Source organism: Dromaius novaehollandiae, chromosome 1 (assembly GCF_036370855.1).
Source record: "Dromaius novaehollandiae isolate bDroNov1 chromosome 1, bDroNov1.hap1, whole genome shotgun sequence".
Lineage (NCBI taxonomy): Eukaryota > Metazoa > Chordata > Aves > Casuariiformes > Dromaiidae > Dromaius > Dromaius novaehollandiae.
Window position 1 is genome coordinate 15,129,214 of NC_088098.1, and position 24,974 is coordinate 15,154,187.

Below are 24,974 nucleotides of genomic sequence, written 5' to 3' on the forward strand. Positions count from 1 at the left end.
TATCATGGGAGATGGTCAGTCTGGATTTCCTTGAACAATTCAAGTCCAGCTTGAGTTGTCCAGCAACAAGCGCTTATCAAGCCCTTGTTTAGCATTTGCTGCTACAAAAAAGCTAAAGGAACAATGCTCCCTGTAAATTTAGGTATGTACTTACTTTCAGTCATTTGGCTTGAGAGAAAGAGTGGAAAAAAACAGAAAAGTGATAGAAGCCTGTCTATCTTTGCTCTGAATAGTAAGCATTACATTGTTTTGCAGATTTGTTCCCCAGATGAAAAAAAACATTCTGCAGGTTTGGTTTGCCTCATTTCTTAAGTGAATTTGCAAGCTTTTCCAAGTGAACCTCCACAGAATTTATTCACCGTAGTTCAGATCTGAGTTTCTCATGCTTTCCCCAATTGCATCCCACTGTTCTTTTTCTTCTCCCCATTTGTTTTCAATATATAGTTAAAATTATCACCACAAGGTGGAGTTTCTGAATTTTCCAGCATGCACAGTCACTTCATTATATCAACAAGGAGTAAATGAAATTTCTTCCTAACTACTATACTTCAATTATGTCTGAAATTTGCAGGAGTTTCTATCAGTAGAAAAATACAGTACAAGAAGAAAGCGATAACTTAGGAACTTTTTCTATGGTAAAGATAGAGTCTTAATGCATAGTTAGTCCTGGGTTTAATGACAGGTGTAAGCTTAGTTGAGCAAATAAAGAAGAGTAGATTATGGTGTAGTTTTAATGCCTAAGAATCATTTTTTTCTTCCTCTTCTATTCCCTAATACGTTCACTGAATGCCAAGGTCCTGCAGCACATCAAAGATGTTGCTGCAGAGCTTCTTATTAGTGCTTACAGAGAAGAAATTTTCTGACACATGGACACTTAGAATTTTTGGAAGGAAAACACTATCTACATTTATCACCTATATAAACAATGAATTTTTATAACATATGTGGAGTTTAGTTGGTATAATTAGTTGGCTGGTTAAAGGAATTCTATTATGCATGCACAAACAAATTGTAAGAACTTTTTTTTTTTAATTTCTGTTGTGGAGCTGCCATGATTTATTGCTTTGTAACTGTGACAGAATTTTCAAACAGAGACAGAGATTTAAGAGCTATATATATATATTTAAAAATCTTTGTTCTGTCCCATAAACATAATGTTTTATAAATCATTAGTGTTTCTAATCCATTGTAAAGTACTTCCTTTATAGATATGTATCTCAGATCTCTGAACAGTTCACCTTTTTGTATCTTTTAAACTTTCTGTAAGCTTTAGAATCTGGAAATGAGTGTAGGACTCTTCTTGATGAATCAGCTAGGTAATGGCTGGTCAAGCAGTTGAGGTAGCACAACAATTATTAGTAACTGGCTGCGTCGTGGCACTGAAAGGGCAGCTCACGGTTAAGGAACCGTTAATAAATAATACATTCATGAGGAGTACAGAAATGATTATAATAAAATAATTATGTAGAACTGATCAGCTAAAAGTTTTTCAATTTACATTTATAATAAATATTACTGATAAATAATTATTTTTAGTTTTCTTGTTCCTTATCAAATAAATTACAGCAGATGAGATCATACAAACCTGTGCTTTATGAGGACAGTGTTAAAGTCCTTCCTCTAAAGGCTTCCTGGTTTAATGTTCAGGACATCTAGAAAACCAGAATATTAGGTTTAGTGTTTTTGTTGTTGTTGTTGTTGTTGTTGTTGTTTTACATTTGTTGCATCTATTTATGGCTTGACAAGTCATTGTCACTTATCTTTCCTGAAAAGCCCCTGCCCTGGGACATCATGCAATATGATTTTAATCTGTTCTGTTGCTCAATAGTGATGAAAAGTTCAAACTATTAAACTTTAATTTAATTAAATAAATCTAGGAGAATTATAATGAGGCAATTCATACTTTGCTATATTTTTTCTTAACTCATTTATTTGGTGGGAATTTCCTCTCTGATTTTTTGAAAAAAACTTTGAAAATCCCATTAATATTTTCACTTTTCTTATGCTATCCATATGTTACTCAGTTTAGCAAAAAATAAAACAAAAACTCTCAAGGAAACAAAGTTTACTTTAAAGCCTTGGGAATAAATACTAAATTCAGTAGTCACATGCTTGTAAATGTGACAATATATGTATGAGGAGTCTTTTATTAGGATTATAGAATTTGATATAATTAATGACCAGGAATCATGTCTTGATTGGCAGGGATGGAATTCTAATCTCTCTCTGCCACTGGCTGTCTTTGTGGTGTTAGATGGCTCACAGCATATTCAGTGTTTCTGCTCAAAATGCCTTGAAAATGTTTAAAATAAGTGTTTATCTATCACACCTTCTGTGACCAGGTCTTCAGCTTAAAGACACAGGCCCAGTCTCTCTTGTGCTTTAGCAGGAGCTGTTGCAAATACAGATTTTACAATAAAATTTTGCCTTGTATGTTTGAAGTTTATGAGTGAAAATTGCAGTTCTGTTGATAATCACTATTTATTAAGGATTAATTATTGAAATATTTCTAGTAGCTTGGTGTTTTTCATGTGCCATAATTATAACCTTCTACATGGAAGTTTTATGTCTTTCTTTTCAAATTTTGAATAATGCTGCAATTCTTGAACATTCCACAAATGAATATATTACTTAAATTCAAACTCAGTCCATTTTATGGACTAAATACAAACAGAAGCATTCACTTATGGTACTGAGATAAACTTGCATTTATACAAAACACCAGCTGCATGCTTAAACAATCTTACTGACATGATATAGTTACAGAACTCCATGATCTAGATTAGATTTCATAGAATCACGTCCAACTTTTGGCCATTAGGAGCCTTGGACTAAGAAGAAAGAGATCTGTGAAATACTGTTAAAAAGCAACAGAAAATGAGCATCTATTTAGAAAAAATATAACATACAGTTTTTAACCTGATACCTTGTATAAAGAGGAAGAAGTTTTTTACATAAAAGAAATAAAAAGATTTTTTTAAAATTAAAAAGAATTTAAAAACAAGTTCACAGTATTTTCCAGGTCTCTAACAAATGATTAGTGCTGATCCTTGCATAGTTTTGACACTATGCCCATAAAATGAGCACTTAGCCATTTCTTTTAAAAATCTTCTGAATTACCATGATGAAATAGCCCTTGTAGTAACAATGTAATCTAGACATATTCTTAAATATATTAGCCTTTTAGGAACAAATATGAATGTGTCAAATTGTCATATTTGAGAAGGGGTTACGATGACACTGGCTTTAAAACACCGGCTTCAGTCTTCAATGTTAGCAATAATCACTGTTAGCTGCCTTAGTTCAGGCTTTTGTCACTCTTTCTAAAATCTCTGTTTCTTAGACAGAGTCATGTATGCTCCATTTTCGTGGTAGGCTTATACTATAAATACTATATGAAATTTTGGAGCAAGAAGGCATTATGCACTTAGCTTATTGACTGGATTCATGTGGAGTTGACTGCAGCACCATTTCTGTGAATGTGACAGCCCATGGATGAAATATCTTTGCTATGTTGGCCTGTAGACAACTGTGTCAGCTAGTATTGGATGCTACTGTTAGGCTGAACAACACTGCTTCTGTCATCCTCTGCTTTTAGAAACCGTTTTATGTCAGAAATAAGAGCAAGACCTCACTCAAGAGTGTTATTTGTTAGAACCAAGTTCTTTCTGGTCTTTATTAAAAGCTTGACATTGTCCATGTCAATGACAATATAGTCATGATTATTAGCCAAAGTAGGTACTCCAGAAATTTGTGAGTGTAACGTTAACTGGAGGCAACCCCTTTCCTAATTTGGGAAGAACTATAGCCATTGTTTTCTCTTTTAACCAAGATGTAGACCAAGGATGATCCAGATCCCAGTTACTGTTGTACTGGAAGGATGTTTGCTGGTTTTTCTCTAGTTTAATGTTGAGGCAGCGTCATCTGAAAATGCTTAATAATAAAGATCAAAGCTCCTGTTCCAAAGCCAACATTTTCTAACTGCAAAAAAAAATATGCAAACTATTGTCTGTCTTGTGATTTGAGATTTTGGATGATGTTATGAATCTGAATCATTCATACTCACCCAAATTGAATAAAATGTATTTATTGAATACCTGAATACAATCCATTAACTTTCAGCAAAGAGTAAAAAAATTCATACCTTAATACTGGAAGGATTAGAAAAGGGGAAACTAAAGGTGCTGCTGCAACTTGTGCTTAGAATAATGGTTTCAATACCATAGGTATATGATAAGTGTCTATACTTACTATATGGAAATATATTATATTTTGTGACAGCGTAGCTGTTGCATATTCCAGGCTTTTTTTTTTTTTCCCTATCCTAAAGAGGCCAGAAAGATCTAACAATCTCTACCTCATTTCTCAAGTGCCCTCACAATAGGTTTGGGAGAAGATAGATACGGCTCTAAGTTGTCTTCACCTTTCAGAAGATTTTATTCCAGTTTAGCTATTCACAGGAGCTCCCTACTATTTAATGTCACTTACATTTCTATGGACATTCTTATCTACACATATTGAATTTTTTCATACAACCACTTAAGGCACAATCATATGACTAGACCTATTAGGATACACCAAAGATAACTCAAATACAAGAAATGTGAAATTTAACTAAGAAAGTAGGTTACCAGCTCTGTAATGATTCTGACCATCATTTTATAACATTACAATTATTTCTGCATTTCGTGGTTCCAAGGCTGTGCTATAGGCTCAGTTTCTTCTTTTGATATCTTTTAATTTCTTCAGTATTTGTTTTAAATTACTGATATCCATCAACTTATGACTAAAACTGGGTGGACTACAATAAAATTTCATCCAAATATATGTTAATTCTAGGTTTAATATAATTGGTTTGGATTCAGTTCTGGATCTTTATGCACTGTAATAAGGAATAGGTGTCTGCCCCTCAGAACAGGCTGTTCCTTAACATGCAAAGGTAGACACCTACGGAGTTTCCAGTCTGACTAGGCATTAGAAGCATAGGAAACTATATATCTAGAGAAGAGAGATAGGGGGATATATATGTGTGTGTATGTGTGTGTTTATATATCTCCCTCTATAGAGATGACAGAGAGGGATGTATAGAGGAGATATGTATATATATAGATAGAGAGAAGAGAGATAGGGATGAAAGGAGGGAGGGAAGAAAAAGAGCAAAGAGAGAGAGAGAAAGAATGAAAAAAGAAAGAGAGAAAGAGAAGGGAAGAGAAAGAAAAAGAGACAAAGTGAGAATGAGAAAGAGAAAGAGAAAAAGAAAGAAAAAAATGAGGGAAAAAGTTGAGAGAGCAAGAGACAGAAAGAGAAGGAGAGAAGGAGAGAGAAAAAGAAGGGGAGGGAGAGAAGGCAAGAGAGAAAAGAGGAAAGAAAGAGAAGGGGAGAGAAAGGAGAGAGAAAGAAGGAGAGAGAAAGAAAGAGGGGGAAAAGACAAATGAAGGGATAGTAGAACAGAAGTTCCTGGAGAGCTGGTGATCTGAATGGCTGTTTGTACTATTTGTACAGTGGTTGAATATATGTATAGGACTGGAATGGATCTCAGGTCACAATCTAGTCTATCCCCTCTTATGAATTAGGATCAAATACATTAAGATCATCCCTAACGGGTATATATTTAACTTGTTCTTTAAAAAAAATAAGAAAAAGAAAAAGAAAGAAAAGAAAAAAAAAAGAGCTGTAGTAATGTGGATTCCATATCAATGATAATGTGCTCCATCTTCTAACTGTCCTGATAGCTGGGCTGTTTTCAAATAGCTTCTAATTTAGCTTCTCTTTGCTATGTTGGTTACTGTAATTAAAAACAGATCTAATTTATCTACATCTTTCTTAAAACTTGGAGGCCCAAACGAGAAGACTGCTGTTGTCGGAACTTCAGGAGTGATATTCTGGAAATAGTACTGCTCTTGTCTCACATACAAGAGGCAATGGGCACAAACGGAAACAGCAGAAATTCTGCCTGAACAGAGGAAAACACTTGTGTGTTTCTGTCAATGTATTCCTGAATTACACTTTATTTTGTTGCAACAATATCATGCTTTTGGATCATTATTCAGCTTGTGACCCGCTACACCGTCATACCTTTTTCTGTTATGTAGGCAGTTATCCTCTATTTTCTCCTTTTAAAATGGTTAGCACTTGAGAAAAATGTAATGCCTATGCTTCCCCTGTGCCAAACTTAGAGACAATTTGCTATGTTCCTGATTCAGAAGAACTGTGTTAACATTTGATCAAATCTCTGAATTCATTAAAATTTTAACCTTTCTAAATGACTGAAAATTTATCCTTCAGTATAAGGAACATATTTGATGTTGAGTGCTTGTATTACTTTATATATTTGTATGATTATAACTTTCAGGTTATAAGCCAAATTCTGTTCTCTGAAATTCTGGGGTAAATACACTTTCTCCAGTTGTTTCTCCAGATTTGGCTCCATCAAAGCTGAAAAGTACTATGTACATCTTATTACAGAGAAAGTGTATCCAAAAAGAATAGGAATATAGCTATAGTAGGGAATATAACTAGCCTTTTTTTTTTTTCAAAGCTAAAGATCAGAAAAGGTATGGTACAATATACTACAATAAGGCACTCTTCTATATAATGTAAAACTTTGCATCCTCTGAGGAAAAATATTCTGGTTTCAAAATCACATTCTGGATATGATGCCTCATGTTCTGGATGTGATGAGCAGGGAATTCTCTTTCACTGCTCCCATATATTAGAACCAGTTATGGCCCATATAACTGTCCTTGTTTCAGTAACCTGCAGATTTGTTGCCATAAAGAGGCTTCCCAATAAACAAAGTTATTTGTATTTATTAAGTCAGCAGTTGGATCTAAAGCTGAACAGAGATGCCTGTTGTGTAAAAATTCGAGGTTATATGTAACATATTTTGAAATGCTGTATATGGACAGGAGAGTATAGTCATGGTTACGGCAGTGGGCAGGAAATCACAGTTTTGAGGCTTGGCTGTGCCACAGACTTGCAGTGTGACTTTGGACAAGCTACTCTTTGTGCATTAGCTAATAATACTATCTCTATCTCCCAGGGGTGTTGTGAGAATACATTCATTAATGTTTGTAAGGCGCTTGGATACTATAGTGATGAGGCCATATAAGCACTTAGAGAAACAATCCATTTTTGCAACAATGTGCATCTCCCTGACTAAGGACTTTTTACTGGAAGTTTTTCATAGCTGCTTGTTATGAATAAATCTATTTTATAATGATACAGTGAGGTTAAACTGCCTTTTGGAGTGCAGTTTCACGTTAGTATTCAGAACAGGTATAAACACTCATAAGTTTGAAAGCTGTTCCCAAGGAAAGAGAATAGAATTTTTATACTCATACATTTGAATGGAAACGATACCCCTCCTGATTCATCTAGTTCAAAACATGGAGAATTATTTACATCTGTATCTGTCTCACACATAGTTTATTCTATTTAAAGCGCTTCTCATTACGTTGTCTAAACTACCTCCCCAGGCAAGTCATTCCATTGCCTAATTGCCTTTAAAGTTAACCAGTTTGCTCAAATGTCTACCCTCTTTTTCTCCTTGTGGATATAAGCTGCTCTTTTAGTCTGTCCTTTCTTTCTGAAATAACCTTCACTCATACGTGTTCAGTTCAGACACACAACAGAGTTGTAACAGGTTAACAAGTTATTGCTTTAGAGCTGATGGGAGGTAAATTGGTAAGGCACTGTAATTTGATTTGATAATTTGCCTGGCTGAGTGCTGTACAGTATTAAAACCTGAAATATGGGACTCAGAGTACTAGCACTAAGCAGAAGGAAAAGAACATTTGATATTCCCAAGGCCTTTGTAGAGAAGTTGCTGGTGAGAGAGTTCCAAACTAGAGCAATAGGTGCAGTAAAGACTTCATAAAGGGTTTTATTTTGTTTTGTTCTCATTTGTAGAAGCTAGTGGCAGCAGATAAATTATGGAAGTAAGGGATTTGGATGAGTGTGAGCAGTCCCTGAGGACAATGGAGAGGGCTCTGCAGCTTTGGAAGGCTCAGGAAACAAGGTATCTGTTGTGCATCTGTGTATCCCTAATAACTTTTTAATTTGGGGGTGGAGTTCTGCCAAATTTTTCAGAGAGGCAGAAGTCGCAAATATAATTAAGTTGCTGAAGGTTTGTGAAAATACGTGATAATTAGAAGACAGAGACCCCATAAATGTCCCAACTGTGGGAACAGATATTACGTCAGCTCATGTGCTATTAAATCTAGAAAATCCACATTGTCTTCAAAAATATCCAACTGTGAGAAATCGGAGCTTACAGTCAATTACAAGATGTGAACATTTAGGAAACTAGGCATCATTTGTTCAGGAATGGAATTGCTTGTTATTAATTTGAAGCTTTTAACACTTAGCCAGTTTGCCATGAAGTCCATCCCTGCACTATTGTTTTTTGAATACATATTGAATAGGATTGTTTTTAATAAAGCTCCCATATGAGGAACAGTGGAAATGTTTTCTAAGGTGATGGTTTCTCGAGATTAATGTTGTTTTTGAGCTATGTTTTGGCTTTCTTAGCTATTCAGGAGAACAGTTTTTCTGCTTTTGTTCTTCTCTCTCTCTCTCTATGAGGACTGGGGATCAAATGGGGTTGGTATTATCCTCTATTATACACATACATACCGTATACCACTCTGGACAGAAGAACAGGCCAAAAGAAGGAGAGAAGTAAGATACACCATTCTGTGGTTGTGGCAGCTTATTACAAAAAGAGCTATGAGCAGCAACTCACAATCTGAACTTGCATTCACAATCATCAGGCCCCTCCCAACCTGAGGTACTGCATCTTGTTTTCTGGGCTTAGCTAAAGACTCAATACGGCCACCTTTCCTTACAATTTGTTAGTAAATATAGTACCTGTATTATGGATTTCTTAATGAAAATTCCAGATTTTGTAATAATACTTGTTGGAGGATTGAATAAAAAGCATCATTGAAGTCGAGCAAAGGAAGCGTGATTAACAGCAGATAATGTCATGCTATTACTTTCTCTCAGTTGTTTTATACCATAACATCTCTTTCCACATTTCAGTTTATTCATGTTTCTGTTTATTAGGTATTATTTAAGTCCTCCATTACCAAAAATTTCATCTTGGAATATATTTGCATAGTAAAATAATACAATGACGATAAAATCTCTACCAAAACAAATATAATGTAAGTCCTAGGATTACTTTTATCTTCTTCAAAAATGGAAAATATTTTACCTTTTGTGTCAAAATAATCCTCTTTGATACACTGAATGTATCACGCAAACAATGAGGGTGACAAAGATGGATATAGTTTGAACAAGCAGTTTACAAAACAAAAGATGCCTATCTACAAAACTCGGTTCTAATAGTCAGCCAGTTAAAAAAGAGGCCCACCATAAATTGAAAACGTGAATTTCTGTTGAAAATTTCTCATTTTGCATTGTGTCTGTCAAAAGGAAGATACACATCTTCACCTTTATATCTGGAAAAGAGTTAAACCTACTCAGAATCTTATATTTATATTACTATGTTTTAATGACTCTTATCAAATTTAGACAACTTCTTGAGGCTGTTTTTCTATATCAGAAGCAGCGGAATAAATAATCTGATGTATCACCAACGTGTAAGAACCTTTTCCTCTTGGCAAAATAAATTGTAGTGATTTCTCACAGTAGGAGGTGATTGGCTCATATACTGATTTTATCCACTTTGATAGGACAACAGTATTGGTAAACACTTTCATACCTATGGCACCTCTTTAGGACTGATGCCAGCTGCAGATGCTTACATCAACATAATAGCTTCTCCTTTGCTGATCACCTTGGTGTCCTTAACCCTCAGGCGATGCTCTTCAATATCCAGTTAATCAAGATCTTGCTTGCAGTTGTTGATATTTCAGTTTACTACCTAAAATACACATCTGCTTCTGATATCTCTGCTGTATTCTTCCGAAGCTATTTTGAAGAAAACATGTTTGTTTAAAAAAACCTGATGGTACCAGAAGAAAAAAAATCTGTTACATGTATGCAAAAAGAAAACAATACAAAATTTTGGCATTTAAAACAATATTAAAGAAATTGAACATCTAAAATGCTTCTTTAAAACATAACAGTTATTCTAGTTAATTACACTGTCTTTTGCTAGCCCCTCCTTTCTACTAGTAATTGTCATGAGTTTTAGGAGTTTGATTTGTTCTTTCTATTTTAAAGAATACCATTATTTTTCTGTGAAAAAAAGATTTTTCTGTCATTATTTCTTCATAAAAAGCAAAGCAAGCTGTTTGTGGATCCAACCTTTGGTGGCACTAGAGTTTTAGTTTTTATTAAACACAGGTGGGGTTTTACTATGAAGGCAATAATTAGATAAGTGCTAGGTACTATACTATATATATATATTTTTTTTGCAGAAGCTTCTTTCAAAGAATGAGGGGGAGAGAGAGTGAGAGAGAGAGAGAGACCCTTTTATTTAGCTGCAATTATGTGACATGTAATTGGATATGCATGTCATTAACTTATATCTAAAATGACTACAAAAAAATCTCCTAAATTAGTGAAGGCCAGTTTTATGAATGATGTTTTCAGCATCTTGAAGTAGCTGTTACATATGGTAGGATGATTACAAGGGGAAAGAGTGAGGTCTTCAATTCTAAATCTTCAGGTTTGTGAGGTGTTAGACCCCCTAATATTGTAGTTTATTCTGTGTTCATTTCCTTTTGTATTTTCAGAAGTGATTTCAATTGAATCATTTATGGTTCTTCCATTCAGATTATAACAGCTATTTTGGAGCGGATAACCCTCAATGGCTGTATATGAGACATTGCCCGAGGTGCTTCCAAGATGCTTTTGAGCTGGGTAAGGAATACACAGAGTGTTGACACATTCTCAAAGCACTGTATCATGGATTGAGAGCATATGGTTTATAAAATGTGTTACTGACCAATTATTCTGTGCAGTATTGACAGAATAGACTATATCATCTTCCTTTGAAATGTTAAACAAAACAAAATAAACATTAAAAAATCATGTATTTTCAAAAACAAAATAGAGTATCTAATCTGCATGCTGTAATTCGTACGTAAAAACTCTAAGATATCATTACCTGCTTCTGATGTGTCTACATTTTCTACAGTAGCCATTCAGTGTATAATATTACACTAATGTAATGTCATAATATTACCAGTATATTAATATACTGGTGAGGTAAACTGCACTAAGATATTCAGGATCAAAGCTAACAGTTTCTGTGGGCATGTCTTAACCCATGTTACTTTAAGGCTCAAACTCATATTCAAGCCCTATGATATCATCCCTACTATCTACATGTTATCTTATACATTCTTGCTGAATCTGAAGCAATGAGCTGTCATGAATAGAGTCTCATCTGTCCCTTCAGATAAGGGCACAGGCAACTAAAAACATATGGACTAGTGAACTTGAACCTGTGCACAGCCACAGACATCAAAGACAATTCAGACATGGGGTGTTGAAATGACCCTTTCAACTGAGTGTGCATTCAGTGAGGAATTCGGAAGAGGCTTTCTGTCTCTTGTTCAAGAGCCTGCTGATGAGTGCAGAGATCAGGACAGTCTAGAATAGGCTGTGTGATGGCCAAAGCTCCCAAGAGTTGGCACAAAGATGGGTCCACGATCCACATCACTCGTTCTCTAAGGCTGAGCAACGTCCAGGGGGAATGCATATTATACCATAGAAAAGGACGTTACTCTTACAGTATCTGTACAAAGAGCATTCTCCCTGTAATGTTCAGTCTTTCTGAAATCTGGCTGAATCGGCTACAATGTCTCCAGGATTTTTACTGAAGTCAGTCCATGCTGTGTGCTGTCAACAGTTTCAGTTGCAACCTAAAGAAGATGATATTGCTGTACGTGTGAAGAGCACTGTTTTAATAGCTGGGGTTTTTTGTTTTTGTTAAATGCCAAAATCTTAAATGCTTCATCTCATATTGTAATTAAAGCTTTCTATTTTAAAGCAGCATAAGCATGCAGAAAAAGGGTTCCTATTAGAATTGCATAATTCAAAATGAAACCAAAGAGGATGCTGCCCTTTAAAAATATGCTGTTTTGTGTAAAGCTGCTATACAGTGGCTACTTCATTAACTCTAGTAAGTTATAGGCTGCCTGATCTATATGGTAAATAGACAAAATAAACCTTATACAAAAACAAACAAGCTAGCAAATAAGAAGTGCATTGTGCATGCAAGGGAAGGCTATATTAATCTGCAGTTCCTGCCATTATCCCACCCCAGGTGTACATAGATGGGTCTCCAGTGTGTTAATTCCTCATAGCAAAGAGTTCAGTAATAAAGTTCAGATTAGTTTGCAGTAATCCATTTCATCCTGCCAAACAAAATATGTCTTATACCACTTAACATCATCTGGCTATATCTAATAATAGCTAGGGACTAGCTATTTTTTTTTTTTAATACCAAGAACTGGTAGACTATATTATACATGAATGGCTTGTGAAATTATTGTTTTATATTTCAGAATTACAAACAAATTTATGTTCTGAGATTTAAGATAGATTTGAAAACAACTTTCTCCTTCGCTTATTCAGGATTGTGGTATGAAGTACTGAACAGAGACCCAGTAGAAACTTAATATTTAAAATTCTGGGCCTCATATAATGTTGCAGTCTGATGCAGGTGTAGATCTATTGAAAACATAGAGTTTTCAGGCTTAGAAGAAGACTGCCACAGTGGTAAATCCATTTTAATTTATGCTTATAATGTAATTAGTTTATTTTGTGCGTGTAACAGTTTTCAACTGTTTATTTGAGGTTGTGAATAATTTTTTTAAAGCATCTGTGTTTAACATTTGTCTGAAAAGTATTTGTTTTTCCCCTCCGCTAATTTATTAGCAACGAAAGATTACTCCTTCTCTCAATAATATCACCCAGCATGCTCAAACACTACAGAGGCAGTTGTTCTCTCTTCTTTACATGTACACTGCATATTCTGTCTAACTGTGGGGGTGCCTTGCTGTTTGTTCTGTATATACTATGTTTTTATGGTAGCTCCCTTTCCTACTTACTGCAGTAAGAATCACCAGAGGAAGGAGGCAAAAGAATCCATAGTGGCCTGACTGAAGCTGCTTATTATCAATTTTTGTGATATCCAGGTTTGGAGGTGGAAGGTCAGCAGCTAAATAAATGTAAAGAACATTCTCTGGTCAAAGGTCAAGCTGTAGGTCATGAACCTTATTAGTCGATCTGCCCATATGAATTTGTATCGTAGCATTTCTGTAGAATTTGGATCTTTGGGGTTTTTCTTCTCCTCCCCATTTGAGGGAGGGAAAGCAGCAAACCCCCCAGCTCATTAGCTTTGTAACTTATCCATGCAACGCTGCTGCTGGCCTTTCTGTAAGGATTTGCTGTGACGTGACTCAGAGTTGCTGCTCGTTCTGCATGGCTTACCCAATGGGTCTTGGATTGTGCTAAGATTTTACTGTGACTTCAGGATCAAAGCTAACAGTTGTGTGGGCATGTCTGACTTGATATGAAGGAGGACTAACTGAATGTTACTGCATTTAAGCTGTGTGCATTTAGGCCAGACTCTCAGGAACTGATAATGGAAACTCTGTGGTCCATAACTAAGTTTAATTAATATCATGTGTTTAATAGTCCTAGTTATAATATAAATCCTTTTTGGAAAAGGAGTGAACAATTGTTTTGAGTAGAGTTGTGTTTAAAAAAAAGTCCAGATGATCTTAAAATATATAAAAAGTAAAAACATGAGCATAAGTCCTATTAATTTCAGTGCAATTTTTGTGGTTAGTCCCATAATCACTGGAACATTCAAGCATATGCCTTTCTGAGAAATATTAACTGTGAGTTTTAATAGTTGTGTACTCTCTCTGAATTACCATCTCAAGATGATAATCTTCTAACTGGCGGCAGGTGGGAAGGCCCTTGAGATCTTGTGGACTTTCTCTGTGAGATTACTATTTCTACTCCCAGACGTAAGATGCCACCTATTCATATCTTTTAGCCAGATTAAGGTCTGTTTTGAAAACAAGAATAGATAAAGGCTATAAACAAACCAGAAAAGGCTGGGAGAGGGAATGGAAGGACAAACAGGCACTGCAGTTTTACAAGTTCACTCATTAAAACATATATGGTTCTGTCAGCTTAATACTCTGTTATCCCCCCTCCTCCCAAAATATAAAACTATCCACAGGCCACCATAGCATATGTAATTATGTATCATAGAAATTAAATCATGTCATTTAGAGGAGTGCATGGAAGTATCTGTACCTCTTTCTCCAACCATTTCTATACTTCTTCCTCAAGAGTTTGAGTGGAAAATTGGTACATCTCATAGAAAGAGTTCCTTGCTCTGGAAGGCCAGAATGAGTTTCAACATTATCATGCTGCCTCTGGGTCACTCCTCAGTGGCAGCTCATTCATTACAGTGCATCTCATTTCTCATGGGCATACTAGCATGGCTGGGTTTGGATCTGTACTAGTTGCAAGTACCACCAGTGCAGGGGTTGAATTTTGTAAGGCTCCAGATTTTGTAATTCCAGATGCACTGGGGTTTTTCTGTGTAAGAGATTCCCTGGGTCATAACGTTGTCATGGTACTACTTAGTAGAAAACCTCAATTGCAGAGCTAGTTGAGTAAGAGTTGGACTAGCTGGCATAGTGTTGTCTGGAATATCTTTCACTTGTGCAATGTTATCTCCTCCCCTTATATCCCCCCACCCACACCCCTGAGGATTCCTAGTCTACTGCATTTAGTGAGATACATATGTTTTCCCCAGCTACAAGAGCTGTGAAGGATTCCTCTGGGATATCCAAGTATCAATACCTAAGTGTATCTTCAGTTGCTAGGTTATTTTTAGTCAATGGGTGGTTACCGAGTCATCTATAATTGTGTAGTTACATGTGTCAGAGCAGCCACTGCAAAGATAGGTGCTCCCTGTAACAGGTTGAGTGTATAAGGTAAAATGAAAGCGTACAAGGGCAACATGACATAGGTAAGCTGTTTAAAGATTTGAATGATATCAGGGGAGACTGCTGGATAAGCAGATACAAGGAAGATGATCCATGAGTACAACATGGAAAGAGGAGTGTGGTAACCTATTTTGACTACACTATCCATAACAGGTGACTGGCATGTTGTGTCATTTTGGATTTGTGTTCCTTTGGAATTTACCAGTGGTTCAAGGGATCACAGCGATCTTAACAAACCTTTCATTTCCTCTTATCCAGCTCATATGCAGCCTTTGTCGATAGTGGCCAAAAGCTATTACCAACTGGTGGCTGCTGTGTGTGAGAAAGTGAAATGCGTTCCCAATGGGCAACTGTCCACATGACAAAAACTGCTGGCACAGCTCTTTCTCTATAAATAGAAAAGAGCAATGAAACCAAACCAAAATAGAAAGTCAGTAAGACAATAGGAAGCAGAGAAGAACAGCAAAATACTACAACTGAAAAGCCAAAGAAAATAAACTTTTTAACAAATACATCAGAAGTACTAAGTGAAGGTAAATTATATTACACAGTGATTATTCTAAAATATCTATGCCATGCTATCCCTTTTATGAATCTGCCATTAGCAGAATGAACAGGAAAACATGGTTTGGTCAAAAATGATTAAGTCATATTAATGTGTCACTTGATGAGGTACGTGAAGAAAAAACAAAGCAAAAAATTTAGGTATTCATGGAAAGAGATGATCAAATAGATGTGAATTAGTGATTTTTATGGTAGCTGTGTCATGTCACAAAACAGAGAATTTAACAGAATCTCTTTAGAGAATATGTTTTACTCCAGTGGTGCTTAGCTAGCATCAGCTGAAGATCTGGAGCAGTGTTTTGAGGACTACGTGCAAATGTGGCCAGTCCAGTAGTAAAGAAATGTGAACCAATGCAGAGAACAGTAGGAAAAAATTATTTAAAAGCTGCAAAGAGTAATTAGTGGAGATGTATCTATCTGTATTCATACAGTGTATATATATTGAATAACATATAATCTATTTTGGTAGATTAAAAATGGGAAAGAATTTATAATACCACCTCAGGCACATGCGAAAGATGAACTGGGTAGATTTCAACAAAATACAATGTTAAACTTAGCATCAGGAGAAGCATCCCAGCTGAGAGAACCACTGGGCTGGAATAATCTGCTCAAGTGACTGGTGACAAACTATTGCCTGAGTAACTCAACAGCAGCAAAAATAAAACCCAGTGAGCCAGTGCCCCAGTGGGCAGTGGCAAAGGTTTGGGTGAGATAACCTAATAATAGATATTGTCTGCTCCATTTTTTTGTGATTAAAAGCCAGTAGTAGATTCCAAATTCATCAGTGAAAATGGGCTAACGTCATCTCCCGTGCTACTGCATTTAGATCTGCATTGGCCGTGCATGGTTTTGGTTTTTACTGCATGAACAGTAAAATTATGTAGAAAACATTCAACACAACTGAAAATACCAAGGGCTTAGTTACAGTGATATGGAGCACAATCTGAACATGTTCATGTTCCAACAATTTTAACATCTTTTTATTTATAAAATATCTCAACATTGAAGAATAAATCTTTGGAATTTCAGTAGAATCTTTTCATAGAATGAAATGCGGAGTACAGAAAATACTTTTCAATCTCTAGAACTGAGCAAATGGTGCTATCTTTGCTACTGAGTTGCCGTTTTAGTAATTCTGTATATTAGAAGTTTTACTAAAAGGAACAAATGAGGTTATTTCCAAATGAGAAGATATAGTTTGGAAATAAGGTACTAGTGTTTTTTCAGTTGCCTTCTCATAAGAATTTGGAAGTTCTTAAATCTCATACATGTTTGCTTTTGCTCCTTGACCATCAGGAAAATGCATTCACCACTACTTTTCCCAGCTGTAACTGAGGCCACCAGCCTCACCAGCCTTCACCAGCCACTAGCCTTGTCAGGGAGCTTTCAGGTGCTCAGCATCCCTCCTCTAATGTGTAAATGTAACTGGGGAATTTGCTGAGGAATGGTTCCCAGGCAGAAGCTATTGCTGGGACACGGCCAAAGGGTACGTGCATCCTTTGTCTCTATACTGCTGGAGATGCATGGGGTCAGATATCTGACAAAAAAATGGAAATTCATAGTGAGATAGTTCTGTAAATCTCTCTGGGTCCAAGCAGCTTAGAAATTGTTTGGCATGGGCTATTGCACTAGCTGGAGATGAAATGCAAATCTTAATAGGCTGAAAGATAAGGGAAATTTTTGTCAGTGGAATTTATTCAGAAAAGTCTTTCAGAGAAGTCTGTGCTGGTAACTTGAGACATCTTCAATATTTTATAAATCTTTATGAAGGTGACAAATCAAAAAATTGAAGACAGCTATTTTTGAATAGGACTCACCCTATTTGAAAGGTCCAAAGCTATTTAGAAAATACAAAAAACACAGTGAACCATATTTAGTACAGCAAGCAGCGTTGCCAGGTACCACTGTCCTCCCAAATGGGAAGTCTTCTGGAATCCCTTGTTGCTATGAGACTAAATATCTCTGTACAGTGTGAGCACTGAACCAGATTGTGCTCCCGCTTACACTGGCGTGCATGTAGAGGGACTCCCCTGTGGCCAGGGAGCACAGTGCCAGATTCCGATGTCTTGCTTATTCAGAGGTCTGATCCAAAGCCCACGAGTATTTTGCTATTTCAGGAGCTTCGAAGAAGTAAGACTAGTTTAAAATTGAAGTATATGGGAGCAGGGTTATCATTTTGAACTTTGAAAGGAGTAAGCAAGAGATTTTGACTCACTGGCAGTGTCTCCTCACATACTTTTAGCCAAAAAAGAAAGTAATATATTGTGTAAAATTGTTTATAGCTTCTCTCTCCAAACTTAGTGTTTTCAGGCTGAAAGATATATATTGCTTATCCTGGTCTGCATAAACTCTTAAGTTTGAGACACTTTTAAAATCCGTTTATCTGTGGACTTAAAAAAAAATGCAGCTATTTCTTTATTTTTTTTTGTTTGTGATAGCCCAAGTGTAAAATGTGTGGATTTTCTTTAGACACTTGACACTTTTTCCTTTCACACAGAAGACAAATAAACAAACAAAACCCAACCTGAACTGAGCCTAAGCCTGGCCAATTTCTCACCAAAGGGCACATTTCAGAATGAAGGATTTACAGTGGAATATCTCTAGTGTAGCTATCACATTGCTTTAACATTGCATTGCTGTAATCTTCAAATATAGAAAATGGAGTAAATGGTTTTATAGGGCTTTGGCTGAAGTTTAAAATGCAAAAGATAGTTGCTTCTAATGTTTCTCCGTGCTATCAGTGAAAAACCAAAAAGCACAGGGAGGAACTCAACACGCATCATCAACAACAAAGGAGATGTTCGTCCAACTAAAATATTGATCTTTTATTAATCCGTCCTCCCAAGCATCCAGAAACCCCTCATTTTTTCTAATTAACAAAATAAATAGTAAGCATTAAAAAATAAACATAAAACTAAACATTTAACCAAACAGCTATGAAAACGAAGCTGCAACTGAACTTGCAGCTACTCCCTTACTTTGTTTGTATCTCCAGAACTGCGGATGCGCTTTCCTCCAGATCAACCGGGTAACGCACCAGCCACCGGTGCGCTGCTGCCGCCGCTGTGTAGAGAAATGCGCCGCCGCTGCGCAGGCAGACGCGGCCTGAGGGGCAGAGCAGCGCCCGGCGCAGCGCGGGGCGACGCGGCGCGGGGGGCCGCCCCGCACCCCGGCACGACGCCGCCTCCCGCCCGCGGTGCTGCGGCCCGGCCGCTCGCCCGCGGCTTCTCCCTCCTGCCCGGGGGGTCAGATACCGCCCGTCGCGGCCAGCGCTCCCGGCCGGTGCGCAGGCCGCGGCGCCGGGCTCGCTTGCGGCGCGGCGGGCAGCGCAGCCTGCGGAAGTTGCGCGGAGCGGCCGGCGGTGTTTGACCGCGAGAAGCGCGGGGGCGCCGGGTTCCGCGGGCAGAGGCGCGGCCGGAGGCGGCATCTCCCCGGCCGCCTCCTGCAGCCCAGATGCACCCGCCGCGGCCGCGCTGCAGCGCGCAGGTGTCCGCCGCGCGGACTGGGCGCCCCCTGCCACCGCACGCCGAGCCGCAGGAGGAGCGCGGCGAGGCGCGCTGCGGTGCGGCCCCCGTCGGGGCGGCCCCGCGGCGCGCACGGCCCGGCTGCGCCCGCAGCGCCTCCGCGGCTGCCTCCCCCTGCGGCCCGGGCGCTGCTCCGCGCCGCCGCCGCGCGGCCCTCGGGCCTTCCCCGGGGCTGGGAAGGCGGCGGAATCACAGGCTTTTGGGGGGGGGGGGGGCGGGCGGGAGCGATTTATGGCTTCTTCCCTGGGCGCTGCTCCGCGCGGGGCGGGCTGCGCGGAGGCATCAGCCTGCCGGCCGAGCTCGCCTGGCCGCAGCTCGGGGCGCTCCGCGGGTGCCGCCGCCGCGGAGAGGCGGCGGGATGGCTCAGCCCTGCGCGGGCGCGTTCCCGGGGTCTCCCCGAGCCGCGCGCGCAGGAGCCGCGGGGATGCGCGCGGCGGGGGCCGGCCCTCCCTGCGCTGCCCGGCGCGGCGGGCTAAGCGGGGCCCTGCGCGGGAGCGGCGCCGCGGGAGGGGGCGCAACAAATTGCCGGCAGCCGGGAGAAGTTGCAGTGCGGGGAGGTCCCTCCCCCCGCGCCCGCTCCCGCCCCCCCGCCCCCCGCCCGCTCTCCCCTCCCCTCCCCTCCCCGCGCCGTGGCAGCAGCCGCGGAGCGGCGGCCCGACGAGCGAGGCAGAGCGCGAGCGAGCGGCGCCCGCAGCCCGGCGATGCTGCAGCGGCTCCCGCGGAGCCCCGGCGCGGCGGGCCCGGCCCCCGCGCGCCCCGCGCCGCCCGGCGGCGGAGCGCCCTGAGCGGCGGCGGCGGCCCCGCGCCCCCGCGGCGCGGCACGGCGCGGCGCGGCGCGGCGGGCGCTGTTGCGCAGCGCTGCGCGGCGCGGCCGCCTCCCTGCCCCCGCCGCGGCGCGGCTCCCGCGGCTGCCGAGCGCTGATTCATGGGGCCCCGCGCCCGGCGCCTGGGCGAGGAGAGCGCGGCGCTGCCGCCGCCGCCGCCGCTGCCCCCGCGCGGGGTGTGAAGCCCCGGCCCCTCCTCCGCGGCCGCGGCTCGCCCGCCCTGCTCGCGAGCGTGGTCCCCGCCGGAGCCGCCGCGCCGGGCGCACGGAGGGAAGCGTTGATGCATCGCTGTGGAAATTCATTGTGTGACTTTCTGGGTATTTACTGAGTTTCAGACCGAGATGCAGCTCTTGAAAGCTTTATGGGCACTAGCAGGAGCAGCGATCTGCTGTTTTCTTATATTTGTCATCCACTCACAGTTTCTTAAAGAAGGTAATTATATCTGCATGTCTACGTACCCTGTTCTTTAATACTAAGGTCTGTACGAGGTGCCTAATTATTTTTACTGTTTCCAGTATGTTCTATTTACGGCAGTGGTTCCACGCTGTTTTTTCCTTTCCCTCTAAAGCCTTCTCATTTTTGTGCCTTTAGCAAATAGGTAGCTTTAGACTTGCATTCTTGGTAAATGTGTGCATATATATATATATATATATATATATATAAATTTGTACAATGATTGCATTCGGTGCTTTAGGATCAGTGTCTCATTTCCTTACCGGGCATGTATAGTGTGTAGAAAATATTTGTTGCTATCAGATGACCAGAGAACAGTAGTCATCATGGGAGTATTAATAAACCAAAAATCCTAACAAGTAAACGTCTTATTTTTATACCAAATCAATAGGCATCTTCTCCCTCTTCCTTGTTCAGTAAATTTTCAATAGATGGCACTAAAGTTCTATGGAAAGGGCAGGGCAGAGCAAATCCCGGGCATTCAGCATCTTTCTTCTCACTGCCCCAGAGCTGGAGAGGCCTTTGCATGGTTTCAGGGCTTCTGTTTCTTCCACCTTGTGGTCAGAAAATGTTGATTTTGGTTTATCAGAGAAAATAAATCGGGTGCTGTGGTGGTTTGTTTCCCCCCTGCTTTTTTCCCAGCTTGAGTCGTGTGGGGAAAAAAAAAAAAGATGCATTTGATCATGTGGCTAGAGGAATTTTCTTGGGGAGTAAGCCTCCTTTTTTTTTCTTTTTTAGCTTCCCTTCCTCTGGAAATTCACTCTTTTTCTTCTGCTGACATAACGATTCCACTGCCTTTTTGTAAAGCAAACTCTAACCTGAGATACAAGTGTAAATCCCAAGAGATGTGCATATATTTTTGCGTTGTGTGTGGGAAAGATCAATGCTGCTCTTGAAGCAGTGTTAACAAAAATAACACAATTAGAAGAGGGTTTTTTGGGGGGTGGGTGAGCCCATTAATTCTTTTTCAGCATTGTAATGTAGTTCAGATTATAACTACCTGAACGTTGAACACAGCACAGTTTTGAATGCTGGTTGTGCAAAACATGGGGGTGGTGGGGGGGAACTTCTATGTGACTGGGACAAAGTTTCACTCAAGACTGGGCAAAGTGACAACCTTGCAACCACTGGAGGATCGCTGATGGTGTTCAATGTAGTGCCAGTGCAAACCCCACAAACTGCACCTTTTCAAAGATCTTTTGGTGAGATGAGCAAAACCTGATTTGCTTGGTTTGGTTAACGAAGAAGAGTTATCCAGATAGCCACACTGAGGAATGTGCCAGAGATTTCTCCTTTAAGAAATTACCCGTGCTTTTAATTGCTCGCTGTGTGTAATGCCTCCCACATACTCACTTATTTAATATTCTTTTAAAATGTTCCTACTAACATACTTATACATCTCTGTCTAATGAGATGGCTCATTTTAAGGTGATTTTGAAGACAGAAATATTGCCAGTTATTTCAGGCTGTTTTTTGTCAGTATTTGCCATTATGTTTCATGGTTTTTTTTTGCTCTCTTCCATGGCTTGATTTTGATACCTTCTTTACTGTAAACTATCTAGACAGGAAGAAGCATTTTGTTTCACTTAAAATATTTCTCCTTGCACTGTAGGAGCAGAAAGCTAGGAAATCTATATATAAAAACAGAAACTGTGGCCACACACCAAGTACTTCAACAAATCTCACCGTGCGTTTCCTCCAGCATTTATAGCCCCTCTTACTGTGGGCTGCAGAGAGTAAACTGATGTGCTCCTGAGCTTGTTGGATAGCTTAATTGCATCAGTTTGCTTATTTTTGTGAACAAAATGTTTCTGCTTTGTTTAACCCTGAGAACTATATGCTTACTGTAAATACAGATTGCGTGTATTGGGTTAGTTGTCAGCCTTTTTGTGACGAGTGCTAATCTTCACAATAGTATTTTGACCCCTTTTGTATAATTACTTCAGCAGTGGATGTCTTCCTCTCTGTAGTTTCACTGATAGCACTGAGTAGTTGAGTGGAATTGATTGAAAATCCATATGGTATAGCTGAGTTTTTCTTTATGAAGAACTTTTTAATATCTAATAAAAATCGATTTTTATGTGTAATATATTAAAATGTAGGCATTTAAAAGGTGGAAAAAATGCATAGGAGATTTAAGTGCCCATATATTGTAATTTAAAACTTGACTTTGCAATTTTTTTTCTTTGAAAACCTAAATTTTAGATCTTTTGTAAGAAAACAAGGGAAAGAAGCATGAGGAAAGGAATAGCAAGTCATTTAATTTTATGTCTACCATGCTAGTTTACTGAATAAATATATATAAAGAAGAAAAGTATATGTGAGATGGCTGCTGCCTTACCTTCAGAGGATTTGGAGTTTTTCTGATATCACAGCTACTCCTTTACCATTCTTAACTTTTCATAAAATTTTAATGTATGTCTCATTACATGTAATGTTATTAGACTGTTGATTTCCTGGCAAAAAGATTAATTTCTCATCAGAGCCTAATGGACCTCATGAGCTCAGATGTGTGGTCAAATTCCTAAGTTAAATGCTTGGACAATTTCATTTGATTATTTCTTGTATGAAAGGATAATTTCCTGTAGTCCCAAACAGCAAACAAGTAGACCACCAGGTCGCCTAGCCTGATCAGATTAGCTGATACCACGTATCTCCTGAGACAGTTTGACAGCGCTAGTTCATACACCGAGCATCTCTTTTGTATGTAAGGCAATTGATTTAAGAAGAATGGCATGTAAAATTAATTAAAGATCTGCGTTAATTTATTAATACACACTCCTTCCATTTTTGCATGTTTTGTAATATTTACTGCTTATTATTTTTCCAGAGGCAGGTGTTAGTAGAAAACTGACATAATGTTCACTTTTCACAACATCTCAAAATGCTGTAATTGCCACATGTCTTTTTCTGTATTCATTTGCCTTTTGCTTACTTGGAATTAGTGATGTTATCTGTTATGTTTAACTCTTATCACCTATTAACAGATTTTTTTTAAATTAATTTCACTTGTTTTGCATGGTTATAGAGTGTAGAAGTTTCATTATATCCAGCTAAAACTTTTTATCAGACCCAAATCCACAATCACATTCATAAATATGAGATTGTGTGTTGCAACTGTCAGCTGTAGAGTTTTTATGCCATTAATTATTCTTTTTAGTTCCTATGCTGAACTTACATTTTTTCCAAGTAGACCCGTATTGATTCTCAAATTATTTTATATACATTTTGGAATTAAGGCAATTTATAGTAGTATTACAGTACTGAAGTTCAAATGATGTAAGGAGCAGTGAATGCCTTTCCTGGGATGAGTGGGAAAGAGCTGTTTAAATGTCTTTTTTCATGAATATGTTTTTTTCAGGAAGTGAAGAATGGGTGACACAGGGTGCCATTTTTCCACACTCTAGGCTTTTGTGTGGAAATACAGGTCGTCCTGTGGCTAATCCGTTCCCCTATGTCCAATCTGTCCTTCAGTGTTTCTAAAAGATGAATAGAGCTGTGAACCGAGAAAAGGGTATTGTGATCTATAATTGCAGTCCCATGCCTGTCTGATCTCCCGGCAAAGCCATTTAACATGCTGTAGTCAGTGGCAGTCAGTATGGAGAGGTGCTAAAAATTGAAGTATTTAAAACTTTTTGCAGGCACCGTTGAGGATCGTAAGGAATTAGACTAAGGAATTATATTCACTACCTGTGTCTGATTTAAAGAGATGTAGAGCCTCTTTATTATTGTTTAACGTATTTTTGCAAAGAGAAGAACTGTCAAGCACTCCAAGTTGATGAGTGCTATACACCTTGTTGGGGGAACTCCTTTGCCCCAAACAGGTATCCTTTTCCCCCAGTACAACATTTTAGCCACTCACAGCCCTGATGGGGAAAGGTAAAGGATACAGTTTCAAAATGTGTCTTTGAATCCCACATAAAGTAGTTCAGTCAGGGGATAACTTTGGAAAGGCAGGCGTATATCGCAGCCAGGGTGCATGACAGCCTTTAATATACTTTAAAGTTTTGTTTATTTTATGAATGCTAGTTAAGAGGCTGGGATGTCTAACCTCCTAGGGATAATTCATTATTTTAAATGGTTTACGAGATTAAAGTGCTGGGACTACACAGAAACAGGGATTCAGTCTCAAGAATCTCACTTAAAGTTCAGAGAATTGGAGCACTCAGCTCTCAAAGCTACATTCCTCGTCTGCTAGGTAGATGTGCTGTAGCACGCTGTGTGAAATAGGATGATTTTGCATTATATCCTGCAGCAATTAAGTAGAGACAAGAGAATTGTGGTGCTTGTGTTACGATGATAAACTAGAATTTTAGTTTCACTTGTACAGGTTTAGTATATACTTGTTTATACAAATAGGGTATCTCTTTAGCACATCTAATTCCATAATTTTAGCACATCTAATTTCATATGTATTCTCATATATATATATATATATATATTTTTTTTTTTACCTTGGGCAAAAGTTATGGGTTCCTCTCCTGTTGGCACTTTTCTGTCAAACACATTTTGAGGACTTAGTGTCACACTAGCCAAAAGTCTGCAACACTTCATAAGAATGCATTTAATCCTTGTAATAACTTGGTTCAGGTTTGTACTTGAGATTAGTATCTTTATTTTGTCAATCTCTACAGACATAAATATTTTAA

The 24,974-nt window shown here is 39.1% G+C and overlaps 1 protein-coding gene across 8 annotated transcripts in view; it reads left to right on the plus strand.

Moving 5' to 3' along the window:
• Positions 1–24,974, plus strand: part of TAFA5 (TAFA chemokine like family member 5) — a 481,655-nt gene that overhangs the window by 94,844 nt on the left and 361,837 nt on the right. For 6 of the 8 annotated variants that reach the window (XR_010387614.1, XM_064506183.1, XM_064506174.1 and 3 more), the window contains exon 2: positions 10,750–10,836. The exons of 1 other annotated variant lie outside the window; for it this stretch is intronic. Coding sequence is in view for 6 of the 7 variants with exons in the window: in XM_064506183.1 (XP_064362253.1) it covers positions 10,750–10,836 (87 nt within the window). In the remaining variant the exon portion in view is untranslated. Of the gene's footprint in view, positions 1–10,749; positions 10,837–19,969; positions 20,305–24,974 lie in introns of those variants that run through there. One more of the 8 variants, XM_064506200.1, reaches the window with a different exon arrangement.